Consider the following 15,416-nt stretch of genomic DNA (forward strand, 5'->3'; position numbering starts at 1 on the left):
TTGAGGATGTGACCAAACACATTGATGAAAGTAGAGCCATAGGTGTAGTGTTTATGGATTTCAGCAAGCCACTTGATATAGTACTCCATGAAAGCCTGTCAGAGGTTACAGCGGGACATTGGTATGATGCAAAACTGGGCTGAGAATGGCAGATGGAGTTCAACCCAGATAAGTGGTTCATTTTGGTAGGTCGAATATAATGGCAGAATATAGTATTAATGGCAAGACTCTTGTCAGTGTGGAGGATCAGAGGGATCTTGGGGTCCAAGTCCATAGGACACTCAAAGCTGCTACGCAGGTTGACTCTGTGGTTAGGAAGGCATACCGAGCATTGGCCTTCATCAATCATGGGATTGAGTTTAAGAGCTGAGAGGTAATGTTGCAGCTATATACGACCCTGGTCAGACCCCTCTTGAAGTACTGTGCTCAGTTCTGGTCACCTCACTACAGGAAAGACGTGGAAACCATAGGAAGGGTGCAAAGGAGATTTACAAGGATGTTGCCTGGATTGGGGAGCATGCCTTATGAGAACAGGTTGAGTGAACTCGGCCTTTTGTCCTTGGAGCAACGGAGGATGAGAGGTGATCTGATAAAGGTGTATAAGATAATGAGAGATGCTGATCATGTGGCTTTTTCCTACATGATCAGTACAAGCACGAGAGAGCATAGCATGACATGGCTAGCATGAGAGGGCATAGTTTTGAGGTGCTTTGAAGTAGATACAGATGAGATGTCAGGGGTAAGTTTTTTACACAGAGAGTGGTGAGTGCGTGGAATGGGCTGCCAGCGGTGGTGGTTGAGGCAGGAACGATAGGGTATTTTAAGAGACTTCTGGCTAGGTATATGGCGCTTGAGAAATAGAGGGCCTAGGTAATTTCTAAGGTAAGGAAATGTTTGGCACAGCTTTGTGGGCCCAAGGGCTTTTATTGTGCTGTAGGTTTTCTGTATTTCTATGTTTCTATGAAAGGACCTCACTACTTCAACAAGTTAGGAACTACAAAGAATTTGAAGGTATCAACATCATCTTGAATGTTACAATATAAATGAAGATCTCGAGAATACAGTTGTTGATAGCAATGTATGAAGGTAGTCCATTATCTACACTAAGGGTCTGCACTGATTTTGTTCATTTACGGTCAATCAAAAGAATGCAACAGATGAATTTCTCCATCGATAACTATTAGGGACAAATACATAGTTTTATAGTACTGTAGTAATATTGGTAGTGTTCTAAGTTATCCTGTATTTCATTTAAATACATAATTTGTTACTCAGTTTAACAGTGGTTTGTCTTTTTATACTTTTTTAACTATTTCCATGAAACTTCAGCTAATTGGGGCAGCCGTTTAACTGGGCCAAAATGTACTGGTGCTCATATGTCCCAATTAACCGGAATCCACTCTTTATATATACACAATATATTATATATATTCTTTTATTTAGAATGTGCAAAGCAAAACAGGTCAGTCAGCCCATTCCAAAAGAATCATCTCAACATTCATTCCACCTTCCTCCAGATGCATTTCCATGGATACTGTGCCGTATATGCACTTTGATAATAAATTTATTTTGAACTTTGAAATGTCTTAGCACACGGTTTTCATACCGTATTGGTTTAGGAGAACTCTACAAACTGTAGTCAAACCTTTAAGCACTAGGACACAAGGGAGAACATTTATAAGATTGTCCATCCAGACGGTACCTAGTCTAGCAAGAATCCTTCCAGTGTACTGTACTCCGGTGAAATACTTCTGTATACTTCATTAAACTAATTTCCTGTGTGCCATTGTCAGGATCTCTCATGGGCTGGAGGCTTTATTAAAAATTTCTTTCACTGATTAAAGTAAATTTCAGCAAGATTAATGAAATGGCAGCAATAATCTTTCAAACCCTACAATCAGAATCAAAATCAGGTTTATTATCACTGATATTTGTTGCTTTGCAGCAGCAGTACAGTTAAATACATAAAATATACTATAAATTACAGTAAAAATATATAATTTAAAAAATAAATTTGTCGTACAAAAATAGAGGAGAATAGTTTATGGGTTTATTGTCCATTTAGAAATCTGATGGCAGAATGAAAGAAACTGTTTCTAAAAGATTGAGTGGGTATCTCCAGGCTCCTGTACCTCCTCCTTGACGGTAACAATGAGAAGAGGGATGTCCTGGGTGATAGGGTTCCTTAATGAAGGATGCAAGGTTGGGGAGGCAAGTGCCCATGATGGAATTGACCGAATTTAAATGAAAGGTGAACCAGGCACTATAAATTCTTGGTTGAAGCACATTTGTGTTCAGTTCTGGTCACCTCATTCCATGGAAGGGTGTGGAAGCTTTAGAGAGGGTGCAGAGCAGACTTACTAGGATGATTCCTGGATTAGACAGCGTGCTTTTTGAGGATTGGTTAAGTGAGCTAGGGCTTTTCTCTTTGGAGAGGAGGATGGATTAGCTAAGGTGAACGACTTGCAATAAGAGGATAAGATCCTTAAGATGATAGATCAAATGGACAGCCAGAAAGTTTTCTCAGGGCAAAAATGGCTAAAAGAAGAAGGCATAACTTTAAGATGTTGGGAGGAAGGTGTGGAGGGAAAATGTCAGAGGTAGTGTTTGAGGGATGGATGCATGGAATGCACTGCCAGGGTTGGCAGTAGAACCAGATACATTAAAAACATTTAAGAGACCCTTAAATTGGCACACGGATGAAATAAGAATGGAGGACTATGTGGGAGAGAGAGCTAGGATAACATTGACGTAGGTTAAAAGTCTGGAACAACACGTGGGCTGAAAGGACAGTATGGTGCCGCACTGTTCTATGTTCTTTGTTTAACACTTTATGTTAAACTGCCTGCCTGGCTGGAATCTTTTTCACACTATCTTCTCCTTAGCCAAACCACCCATCATGCCCACGCTGGATCCTGAGGGACTAATCCTATCAGTCCCATTTCCCTTAATCACTGCAACTTCTTCTCTCCCGCATGTCCGATTCTTTCTTGTGCCAAAGGGTAATTTACCTACCATTTTTAACCTACCAGCAAATCTTTGGGATGTGGGAGGAAACCGAGGCACTGAGGGGGAATCCACTTGGCCACAGGGAGAACCTGTGAACTCCACACAATCAGCTCGCAAAGCTGAGATCAAGCCAGAATCCCTGGAACTTTGAGCTGGCAGCTCTGCTCACTGGCTCTCAGAAGGTATTTGGAAATTTTAATCAACCAGGGTTTCAAATGCCATTTTGGGACCAGTTTACTGAGGACGGATCGTCCACCTCACCACCCTTTTCCTTGCCCTGTTCACCACGCGATTCCAGGGCTGATCATGGAAATAAGACAGAGATGCTTAACAGCCTCTTAAGTAGGCACATGGATCCGCAGAGAATGGATAGAGGGATATGGATTGTGTATGCAGGCGTGACTAGTTTAGTTCGGTGTATAGTCAAGTGCTTAATTACTTGTTTAATTAGTTTGGCACAATATCACGAGTCAGTTCCTGGGCTCTATGTTCTATGATCCATGTTCTACGTTCAGTTAGATAGAGTGGACATGAAGAGGATATTTCCTAGAGTGGAAGGATCTAGGACCAGAGGGCATAGCCTTGAATAGAAGGAGGTCCTTTCAGAACAGAGATGAAGAAGAACTTCTTTAGCCAGAGGATAGCAAATCTGTGGAATTCACTGCTAAAGATGGCTGTGGAGGCCAAGTCATTGGGTATATTTAAAAAGAAGGTTGATAGGTTCCTGGTTGGTAAGGGTGGCAAAGGTTACAGGGAAACGTCAGGAGAATGGGATTGAGAGGTAATGGAATTTCAGGACATCAGCATCTCAGAGGATCTTTCTAGGATCCAACATGTTGGTGGAATCATCAAGAAGGCACCCAGCAGCTCTACTTCATTAGAAGTTTGGGAGGATTTGGTATGTCACCAAAGAGTCTTGCAAACTTCTACAGATGTACCATTCTAACTGGCTGCATCACTGCTTGGTATCGAGGCTCCAATGCACAGGAACACAAGAAGCTGTAGAGGGCTGTAGTCTTCGCCAGTTCCATTGCAGGCACAACCATCCGCACCACTGTGGATATCTTCAAAACATGATGCCCCAGAAGGTGACATCCATCATCAAGGACACTGGCCATCTGGCACAAGCCTTCTTCTTGTCACATCCATCAAGGGAGGAGGTACAGGAGCCCAAGGACTTATACCCAACAATTTAGGAACAGCTTCGTCCTCTCTGCCATCAGTTTTCTGAATGGTACCTGAACACTAACCCAATATTTTTCATTTGCTTTATTTAATTATTTATTGTAACTTATGGTTTTTTTATGTCTTGCACTGTACTGCTGCCACAAAGCAACTAATTTCATGATTTACGTCAGTGATAATAAGCCTGATTCAGATTCTGCTCCATGATGGAATGGTGGAGCAGACTCGATGGGCTGAATGACCTATTTCTGCTCCTGTGTCTTACGGTTTCCTATGTTTATTCTGTTAAGAAATCCCAAGCCCCCACCACAGCCCATCGCCCGTGATGCACACTGATACGGAAACAGATGACACCAACCTTCTTCCATGCTGCCTCGGAAAGATCCAGATCTGCTCATTGTCCTCGGTCTTTCTTCCAGGGAAATGGCACTTCCGCCCAGCTGGGAGTCTCCGTACAGGTCAAAGGAGGAATCCTGCGTCGGAATGCTGTTTGAGCGCATCATGCTGGGACCTGATGGATGAAATTGGGAGACTGCAGTAGTGCTCACTGTAACCCAAAAGCATACAGATCTCACCAGCTCACAATGGCACAATGAAATCCCTTCCCCTCCCCCCGGGCTGAAAACCTGAGTGGAGGACCAGCACATTGAGTTTAATCCAGAAAAGCGTGAGATGTTTCTGTGTACATTCATGTACTTTTAGATAGGCACATGGATGAAAGGAAAATGTAGGGCTATGTGGGAGGGAAGAGTTAGATTGATCACATTGTGGGACAAAAAGCCTGTACTGTGCTGGAATGTTCTATGCTCTTTGTTCTAAAAACAGATTTAAATCTTAGGCTTAATTCTACTCCTATGTCTTAGCTCTTAGGGCCTTTTTTTTGTCCCAGGGTGGGAATGTCAAATACTCAAGGACATACATTACAGGTGAGAGGGTAACGTTTTAGGGGAGATTAATAAGGCATATTTTTCACACAGACTGTGGCAATTGCCTGGAATGCACTACTGGGGAGTGGGGTGGAAGCATAAAACAATGTCTAAGAGGCACTCAGATGGACACAAATTAGGAACGGAGGAATTTGCACCACATTAGACAGATGGGATTAGTTAGCAACACACACAAAATGCTGGTAGAACTCAACAGCTGAGGCAGCAATTATAAACAGTTGACGTTTCACGCCAAGGCCCTTAATCAGGACAGAAACGTCGACTGTTGATTCCCCTCCATAGATGCTGCCTGACCTGCTGAGTTCCTCCAGCATTTTGTGTGTGTAACTCTGGAATGCTAGCATCTGCAGAATCTCCTGTGTTTATGATGGGATTTTGGTTTGGCATTGCTGTTGGCACAGTCATGGTGGGCCAAGGGCCTGCTCTTCTGTTCCACATTCCATGTGAGGGAAGCAGGCAGTTTTGGAATGGGAATCATGAGAATTTCAAAATGGGGGCTTTGCTTAACTAGGTGGTAAAAAGCAGAAACATGATGACTGAATAAAACTTGGTGCAAGTCGAGATGGAGACAAGGTAATTTTGGATGGTCTTGCTTACTCACAACCTGCATCCAATTACTCAGAGGAGACAAGTCCAAATCCCACTGTGGCAATTCTAAGAATATGAATTCAGTTTAAAAATAAAATGATGGCCTCTTTTAGATTCTGCTCTGTTCTGTTCTTACAGCTCTTACCATGGAAACAATGAACCAATACCATTACATCCATGATAAATCTGAATCGGTTTAGAATACATACATCACCCTCATGGCCAGGAGCCTCGCTCGCCCAAGGGGGCAAATGAGTCTGCAAGGCCAGTGGGGAGGTCGGAGGCCGACGCCTGCAAGTCCATGAGTCCAATAGAGGCCGGAGGTTCAGCCTGTCCTGGGGGGGGAAGACGATCTGTGTGTGTGTGGCTGGATTGGTGGGTGGGTGCTTGCATTGTTCTGCTGAACAGTGTGGGCATGCTAAGTTGGCGCTGGGATGTTTGGCTATGAACAAATGGTGCAGCAATTTTGATGGGCTGAATGGCCTAATTCTGCTCCTATGTCTTATGATCCCATGGACACTTGCGGGCTGCCTCCAGCATATCCTTAGGATGTGTTGGTTGTTAACGCAAATGACACATCTCTCTTTTGTTTCCATGTACATGTGACAAGTAAATCTGAGTCTGAATCTTTGCAACCTTTCCCCATTCCTCAAGGTGTACCTACCCCTCCATCCTCCATTCTTCTGAGTCCAGTCTGTTTGTGTCACACCACTTTATCCCTCTCACCACTGTGCTCTCCTCCTCTGAAATTCACTCCTCCCTTGCCTGTCGAAAATCTATCTGCCGCTGGAAGGCTGCTTGAAACGATTCATAGATGGTCAAGCTAGGGAAGGGGCCTGTCCCTTGATCAGTAGTCCAGTAATCACAGAGTGGCCCAGCAGGACGTTTCACAGGTTAGATAAGAATGGGTATGCAGTTACAAAGATCGGGACTCAGGGACTGTGATAAAATGAGAGAATGAGCAGCCTAGGAATTTATACCTGGAGACTGAGTGGGTGACCTTACAAAGATCAAAGTTCCAGGTTAAAAGTTCAAAGTAAATTTATTATCAAAGTAAGCATGTTTTACAATTTACTACCTTGAGATTCATTTTCTTGCAAGTATTTACAGGAAAATGAAGAAATACAATAAATAGGTACATAGATAGGCTATATTTACTAGGACATGGTTCTGATGTGGGCAAATAGGACTAGTTTAGCTGGCGACCTTGGTCAGCCAGGATGAGTTGAGCTGAAGGGCTGCTTTAGTGCTGTAGTACTCCGTGTGTTTATGTTTCTATATAGGTTGGACTCAGTAAGGATACCATATTTTATTTGCATAAGACCTTAACACCACAAGACATAAAAGCCCATTTGGCACATCAAATCTGCTCTGCCATTCAATTATAGCTGATTTATTTTCCCTCTCAACCACACTCCCCTATCTTCTTCTCATAAACTTTGATGTCCTTACTAATTGAGAACCTATTAACCCCCGCTTTAAATATACTCAAAAAATTGGCTCTGAAGGCCATCTGTGGGAATTATTACACAGATTCACCACCCTCTGGCTAAAGCAATTCCTCCTCAGTTGTGTTCTAAAGGGACAAACTTGAATTCTGAGGCTGTGCCCTCTGGTCCTAGACTCTCCCACTAATGGAACCATCTTCTCCATGACCACTCTGTCTAGACCTTTCAAGTTTTGAGTTTCAATGAGATCTCCTATCATTCTTCCCAGAAGAACACTAATGACTGAGATAGGTTTTCACTAGCAATAGTGAGAGAGCAGTACAGCACCGTACAGGCCCTTTGGCCCACAATATTGTGCCAACCTATTAATCCACTCTAAAATCAATCCAACCCTTCACTACCTCGTAGCTCTTGAACTCAGTCCCCTGATTAATGAAGGCTAACACGCCATATGCCTTCTTTAAAACCCTATCAGCTTGTGCAGGAACTTTGATGGATCTATGGATGTGGACTAACATCCCTCTGTTCCTCCACACTGTTAAGAATCCTGCCATTAACCTTGTACTCTGCCTTCAAATTCGACCTTCCAAAGTGAATCACTTCACAGTTTTCCAGGTTGAGCTCCATCTGGCACATCTCATCCCAGCTCTTCATCCTGTCAATGTCCTGTCATAACCTGTGATAACCTTCGAGACTATCCACAAAACCACCAACCTTCATGTCATCTGCAAACTTACTAACCCACCCTTCCACCTCCTCATACATTTATAAAATTCATAAAGAGCCAGGATCCCAGAATTGAGAAGTTACGTGGTCATCAAATCCGAGCTGGACTTTTTAATTCCTAGTTTATTTAACTCACCACTGGTATTCAAATGCTATCCCCAGGCTCTAGGTATTAGCTCAGCTCCAGAACCACATGACTCCTAAAGCCTACGTGCTAGGTCACTCACCTAAATGAGTGAAGGTGTAGATCCCACTACAAGGAGAGGAGATAGCAGAGGGTGAGGGGAGAGGCGACTGACTGACAGTGTCCTGAAGACCTCCAGTGGAATGAGATCGAAGCCACTCCTTGCCCTCCTCTTGGCTTGTTTGCCGAGATGATGGTGTGTACCTGTTGGGACAGAGTTACAAGTAGATTTTAGACATTCCCACTGCTGGCCAGCTCCATCACCATCACCCTCACCACTGTAATAAAACTGTTCCTCCAAACACTTTCTTTCAAACAAATCTTGATATCTTCGATGAAGGCAAATGGATGGTCACCATTTCAGGTTAGGTCCCTTCAAAGGAGGGATGAAAGGTGTCAATCTGAAAAATTCAACTCTTTATTCCTCTCCATAGATGCTGCCTGACCTGCTGAGTTCATCCAGTACTTTGTATGTATTATTCAAGATTTCTAGCATCTGCAGAATTACTTGGGTCATGTTTTGACATCTAATCACATAAGGAGGTAGCAGGGGATGTCAGCTGTTCAAAGGAGAAGGTCATAAGGAACACTGTAAAGAAGCAGGGAGGCGAATTCCAGTGTTTTCTTGCCAGCAATGGAATAAACCAGGCTGGAAAAGCACAAAGAGCAGGATTTGGGGAATGTGTGTCTCTTGGAGGTCTGGAGGCGGTTACAGAGCAATGCAAAGTTGAGAACGTGGACGGATCTAATCACAACAGTTTTCACCAGTGGAACAAAACACAAGGCAGAGAAGTGAACAAGGGGAAATGAGTGTCCTCGATTGTGAAGAGAGAGATTAGATTGCTTCTCCCAGGAGACAGCACTGAGGAAAGCCAACACTTATGATTAATCTGATGATACCACAGTGTCAACTTAATTGGGCCCCAGAAGCAATTTGTGGTGTTGTAATGAATGTTTGCCAACATCATGAAGAGAAAAGAGATAACCTTAAGTAAATAAAAGTCGTGCTTATTTATTTTCACAGTATGCCAAGAGAAGGTCTTACGCAATGACTTAGTTAATGCGTGAAGTTTATGCAAAAGGATCTAATTTATAGTTCTTCTCTCTTTATTAGGAGAAGGCCAAGGAATGGTCGAGTTCAAGCCTTTAAAATTAGGAATGACTTTAAAATGAAGATGTAGAGAAACTGTTTCCCTCTGGAGAGATCAGAATCAGAGGTCTTGGAAATTAGGGAATTGCATTTGTGACATGATTATGTATCATTTCTAGCTCTACTGGGACATTCAAGAGAAAAGCATTTGTTGAGAGCTGGGGGGGTGGGAGACAAGGAACTTTCTCCAACAAGAAGGGTTTGAGAGGAAGAAGCAGAGATGGGGTTAAGGAGAAGCTGGATAGACAGATTGAGACTTGTGTAGACTTTGAACATGGGAATGGATCAGGCTGAAAGGGCTGTTTCTTTTCTCCTTCACTAATAGACCGACTGTTATTGAGCAAAACACAGACAACCATTGTTTAGTCAGGGAATTTGCCCACAGCCTCACCCCACTGTGGAATCTCCTGTCTTTTTTAGATATTTTATTTAGAGGTACAGTGCCCATCTGACCCAACAAGCTACACTGCCCAGAAATCCACCTATTCAACACTGTAATCACAATCACAAGGTAATTTACAATGACCAATTAACCTACTAATCGGTACGTCTTTGAACTGTGGAAGGAAACCCGTGCGGTCACGGAGTGACAGATGGCGCTGAAGTTGAACTCCAAACCCCTGACCTGTAATATAGTTGTGCTGACTATTACGCTACCAAGTTGAGCCTTTTCTCCCAGGGTTGGGGACAGAGGGATGGCATCAAAATCAAATTGATTATCATTGACATTAGCTGTGAAACATGTTGTTTTGTGGATGCAGTATAGTGAAGGCATAATGAATTACAATAAAATTATAAATAAATAATTCAAAAGAGGCTTCAGGTAAGAGGGGAAAGATTTAGCAGAAATCTGAGGGGCAACATTTTTTACAAGGAAGGGTGATTGGTACAAGCTGCTGGAGGAACTGGTTGATGCAGGTACAATGACGTTGGACAGGTACATGGGGAGGAAATATTTCAAGAGATATAGGCCAAATACAGGCAGATAGGACTGGCTCAGATAAGAATCTTGGTTGGCATGGAGCAGTTGAGACTAAGGGCTTGTTTCCATGTTGCAGTTGGCCTGTTGTAGACCAAAGGAGACAGATTTCTGACAGGATGGGCTCCTGCTCAGCCTTACGGAGTCAAGGAAAGATGGACCCCATTGTGAGGCTCTTCGTTGGTCAGGGTTAACAATGGAAGTTGCACCTACGTGATACGCAAGCCAGTACACAATCAGGGCAGTACAATGTGGACAGCAAGCTGTCTCCCATGCAGCAGGGAGCTCCCCCACCCTGCAGATGATAACCCAAAGGAACAGCAGAGACGTGTACAGTTTGGCATCAGTGGCATCGCAGGAGTTGCCAGTCAGCATTGAACTTAACATAGGACTGCCTTAGGGACTCCAGCTCCAGACTTTTCCTCAGGGTTTACTCCCAAAGCCTTCTCCATGAGTGGGTATAGCCACAAGGCAGCGGAGGCTTGATATCAAAGTTTTCTAGATTCCAACCACAGCAGACGAACCCCATCTGCCCAAAGCAACTGGTTTTAAAGTGCCAATAATCCACCTTTGCCTTTTCTCCTGTCAGTAGAAACAGTTCTATCAGACTTAGCAGGTAAGCCACACATAAAAGACAGGAGCTAGACTTGGTTGTCAAAGGCTATTTGAGATACAGATCATTGGGAGGATTTAATAGGTACTGGGAGCTATTACCTGCCCCAGCTATGATAACCTTAAGGAACCCCATTACCACTGGGATAAAGGCTTTGCATTCTAACTCCCACTGTGGCTTCCCCTCTCCCTGACAGGGGCCTCACAAGGGCAATAGGCAAACTGAGGCTCACATTCCCCAAGTAATTTTCTAAAAAGTTGTGGGCATAAGTAGAGCAAATTTAAATTTAAATTCTTACATGACCCTTGACTCTAAGCTATAAACCCCAAGCACATTGTGTTTTGTGACAGAATATTTTGTTCAATCTCTTCAGAGGGGAAATTCCATGGTGGGGTGAGACAGTAGGATGAGATTATTAATTGTTAAAACACATTGAGATTGGTTAGATTACATTTATTTAGTCATTCACAAAGTGTGGACTGCAACTATGCCATTTTATTGTTCTGAAGAGTGGTCAGCTTGAAACATTAACAACATACAAAACGCTGGAGCAACTCAGCAGGTCAGGCAGCCCATGTGGAGGGAAATGGACAGTCAGGATTTTGGATTGAGACCCAGATGAAAGGTCTTAACTTGAGACATTGAAAATTTCCCTCCGCAGAGGCTGCCTGACCCACTGGGATCCTCTGATGTTTTATGTACCATTCCAGATTTCAGCATTTGCTGTCTCTGGTGTTTCCAACCAGCTTCTCTCTCCCCAGCTGCTGCCTGGCCTGCTGAGTGTTTCCACTGCTTTCCATTTTTATTTCAGATTTCCAGCATCTGTGGCTTTTTTAGATGTTTAATGCACTGGTTGGTCCTGATGGTCCTCTGGAGGGAGTGAGGAGTCAAATCCAGTGGTGTATCGAGCGTCATGTATATCCCAGACCAGGCCAGGTAACAGATTTCCTTCCAGCGTAACACACATAAAATGCTGGTGGAACTCAGCAAATCAGGCAGCATCTATGGAGAACATGAACGGTCGATGATTCAGGCCGAGATCCTTCATCAGGACTCAGCATCTGTGTTTAAAACTTGTTTCCCTGATGAGCATCATGGATGGGGCTTTAGGGCAATTTGTTTGTTTCTCATTTAATCCGGATTTCCTTGCAGCCATCAGGCTCCTGGACTGGCTTCACACGCCTCAGGGCTGAACTGGTTCCATGGCGGCAGACTCACATTTGGGGAACCAGGTCATGTTCTGTCTGTTATTTCTTTACTTTATTTGTTCCTTTTTGCACATTGGATGTTCGTCAGTCTTTGTCGTGGGTACTTTTCGTGGATTCTATTCTGCTTCTTAGTTTTGTGGCCACCTGCTTTGATAATAAAGGTACTTTGATTTAATTGCGAGTTAATTTAATTCCCTCATTTTTGTGGTGGGATCAGATCTAATGTTCTGGAATCAGTAATCCAGGCGGTTGATATAACCACAAAGAGAAAAGTTAATGGAAGAAAAACAGAGATAACCAGAGATAAACACAGAGAATGTAGGGAAGACTCAGCAGGCCAGACAGCATCTGTGAAGAGAGAAAAAGGTTGGCATTTCAGGTCCAAAGCACTTGATCAGAAGAGCAGGCAAGTTGGTTTCCTGCTGCAGAGACCATGAAACAGGGATGGGTAGAAAGAAGAAAGAGACTCAAAGGATTCATGTGATCGTTAGATTCAGATTATGTTTCTTTGTCTATGTAGTGTGTTCTTAGTAGCAAGGCTGGGGCACATTCTGAATAGGCTTGGTTATACTAATGGAGAGACATAACCACTAACCATCAGACAAAATGAATCTCAAGTTAGTACATAGTAACATATGCACACATAATTTGATAAGAAATTTACTTTAACTTTTGACAGGGACAACAATCCACTGTGTCACTGGGACAAAAGTGGACAGTTAGGGATTTTACATCAGCCCAAACTTCAATTGTTACAGGTACCAGATTCTTTTTTAATTGAAATAAAGTTCTCCAGGGGCTGTGGCTGGATCTGAACTCCCATCTCAGGTATGGTATTTTTGGAACAGTTTGCTTCTGCAGGGACTATTTGAAGATTGCATTTAACCCAACAGGCACTCTGATCAGGATTCCTACACCCATAATGCAAGTTACACCAGTGGCCACCTTATTAGGTACACCGGAACACCTGCTCGTTAATGCTAATATCTAATCAGCCAATCGTGTGGCAGCATAACTCAATACATAAAAGCATGCAGACATAGTCAAGAGGTTCGGTTGTTGTTCAGACCAAACGTCAGAATAAGAGAAAAAATGTGATCTAAGTGACTTTGAATGTGGAATAATTGTTGATGCCAGACAGGGTGGTTTGAGTATTTCAGAAACTGCTGATCTCCTGGGATTTTCACACACAACAGTCTCTAGAGTTTATAGAGAATGGTGCAAAAACCACAAAAAAAAAATCCAGTGAGAAGCAGTTCTGTGGGTGAAAATCCTTTGTTAATGAAAGAGGTCTGGAATGTCCAGACTGGTTCAAACTGACAGGTAGATGAACAGTAACGTGTTACAACAGTGGTGTGCAAAGCAGCATCTCTAAGTACAAGGCCCATCAAACCTTGAAGTAGTTGGGCTACAGTAGCAGAAGACCACAGCGGGTTCTAACCCCGTACCTGACAAAGTGGCCACTGATGTATGGGGCAATTAGTCTGGCCACCTAAGTGTGCATATCACACAAGTGTAATTTTTCATTGATTCTCTTTTTATTTCTTTGTTCTACTGTAAATGCCTCCAAGAAAATGAATCTCAAGATAGCATGGGGTGACATACAGTACATGTAATGAATTTCTTTTGAACTTTAAACTTTACACTGTAACAGGAACGGACACAAGCACACACTTGTAGTTAGTATGAAAATATCTCTACCTCAGTCCCTTTTTAGGTAGCGTGTTTCGATCAAGTTGCAAACTGTCAAAACAAAGAAACACAAAGTCAGCACATGACAAAAAATGAACAAGGCCCCCAAAACAGGCATCAGCTTGTTTGGCAGGTCCCTGTCATCAACAATAAATAGGCAAGGCGCAGTTAATCAGTTAGTGTGATGGGAATGCAAGAAGCTTGCCCAGATTTATACCTGTAACGCAGCCACACGGTCAGGTGAAAGCAAAGCAGGTGAACAAAATCAGAAGAAGTCAGTGTTAGGTACCTCAGTACTTCAAGATCAGTCATGCCGAGAGATTGCTTAACAGCAAGATCCAAGATCATTTATTGTCATTTTTCATTATACAAGTGTAAAGGAGAACAAAATGATTGTTACTCCTGATCCAGTGCAGCAGAGGAAAGCACAGTTAAACATAAGAAAAACAATTAAAAACACACAAAAAGCAATCCTTTAAAACACAATGTACAACTGCTATATACACAGACTGAACGTATGTACATAAAGTGATGCTAGGTGATGTGGATATAGTGTTGGTCGAGGGTGGAAGGATGGGTTAATGGGTGGAGGTGTTGGCCAGCCTGATGGCTTGGGGAAGTAGCTGCTTTCGAGTCTAGTGCTCCTGGTGTGGACACTGCATAGCCTCTTCCCTGATAAGTGTGGGACAAACAATCCATAATCAGGGTGGGTGAGATCCTTCTATTGCTGGCATCTTCTCCAGCACCTGCCTTATATGTGTCCTTGATGGCGGGTAGGCTGGTGCTGGTGATGCATCAGGCAGTTTTAACGACCCGATGTAGATCCCTCCTGTCTGCTGTAATATTCTGTCCCAATGCCATGAAGGGTGAAAACTAGAAGCTAGTTCCTCTTGCAGAAAGGTTGACTGATACGGAGTAGTTAGAGCAGGTAGACAACTGGACATGGGACAGGCTCTTTGGCCCATGAAGATGTGCCAACCTACTCCAGGATCCATCTAACCCTTCCCTCCTACATGGCTTTCCATTGCTCTATTATTAACGTAGCTCCCTAAACCTGCCTCTACCACTACCCCTGTGCTAGTGTTCCATGCACCCACCACTCTCTGTGTAAAAACTTACCTCTGACACCCCCATACTTTCCTCCAATCACCTTAAAATTTTTCCTCCTTGTATTAGCCACCTCCACCCTGGGAACAAGTCTCTGGCCGTCCACTTGATCCTTGCCTCCTATCATCCAGTACATCTAGATGATGCACAATCATCTCTCATCCTCTTTCACTACTAAGAGAAAAGGCCTAGCTCACTCAGCCTTTCCTCATAAGACATGCTGTCCAATCCAGTCAGCATCCTTCCTATAATGAGGCACTAGAACCGAACAAAATACTGCAAGTGTGATCTAACCAAAAGTTTACAGAGCTACAACATTACCTCACAGCTCTTAAACCCAATCTGCTGACTAACGAAGGCCAACACAACACACGCCTTCTTAACCAAAATATTAATTTGTAGGTCAACTTTGAGGGATCAATAATCCCTTCTGCCAACACAATAATCCCTTCTGCCAACACTAATCCCTTCTGCCAACACAATGTCCATAACTTTCCATTCTCTGCACGTTTATGTTATGCTCTCAGAGCTTCTTCATTGTATCCACCTACATCAGCAACTCTGGCAGCACATTCCAGAC

At 43.2% G+C, this 15,416-nt stretch overlaps 1 protein-coding gene across 3 annotated transcripts in view; it reads right to left on the reverse strand.

Moving 5' to 3' along the window:
• The window catches only part of nav3 (neuron navigator 3), a 449,774-nt gene that overhangs the window by 80,707 nt on the left and 353,651 nt on the right, over positions 1-15,416 (reverse strand). For all 3 annotated transcript variants that reach the window (XM_059977545.1, XM_059977548.1, XM_059977547.1), the window contains 3 exons: positions 13,739-13,780; positions 8,131-8,291; positions 4,553-4,705 (listed from right to left, as the gene is read on the reverse strand). In XM_059977545.1, the coding sequence (XP_059833528.1) occupies positions 4,553-4,705; positions 8,131-8,291; positions 13,739-13,780 (356 nt within the window). The remainder of the gene's footprint in view (positions 1-4,552; positions 4,706-8,130; positions 8,292-13,738; positions 13,781-15,416) is intronic.

The sequence above is a fragment of the Hypanus sabinus genome, chromosome 8 (assembly GCF_030144855.1).
Source record: "Hypanus sabinus isolate sHypSab1 chromosome 8, sHypSab1.hap1, whole genome shotgun sequence".
NCBI lineage: Eukaryota > Metazoa > Chordata > Chondrichthyes > Myliobatiformes > Dasyatidae > Hypanus > Hypanus sabinus.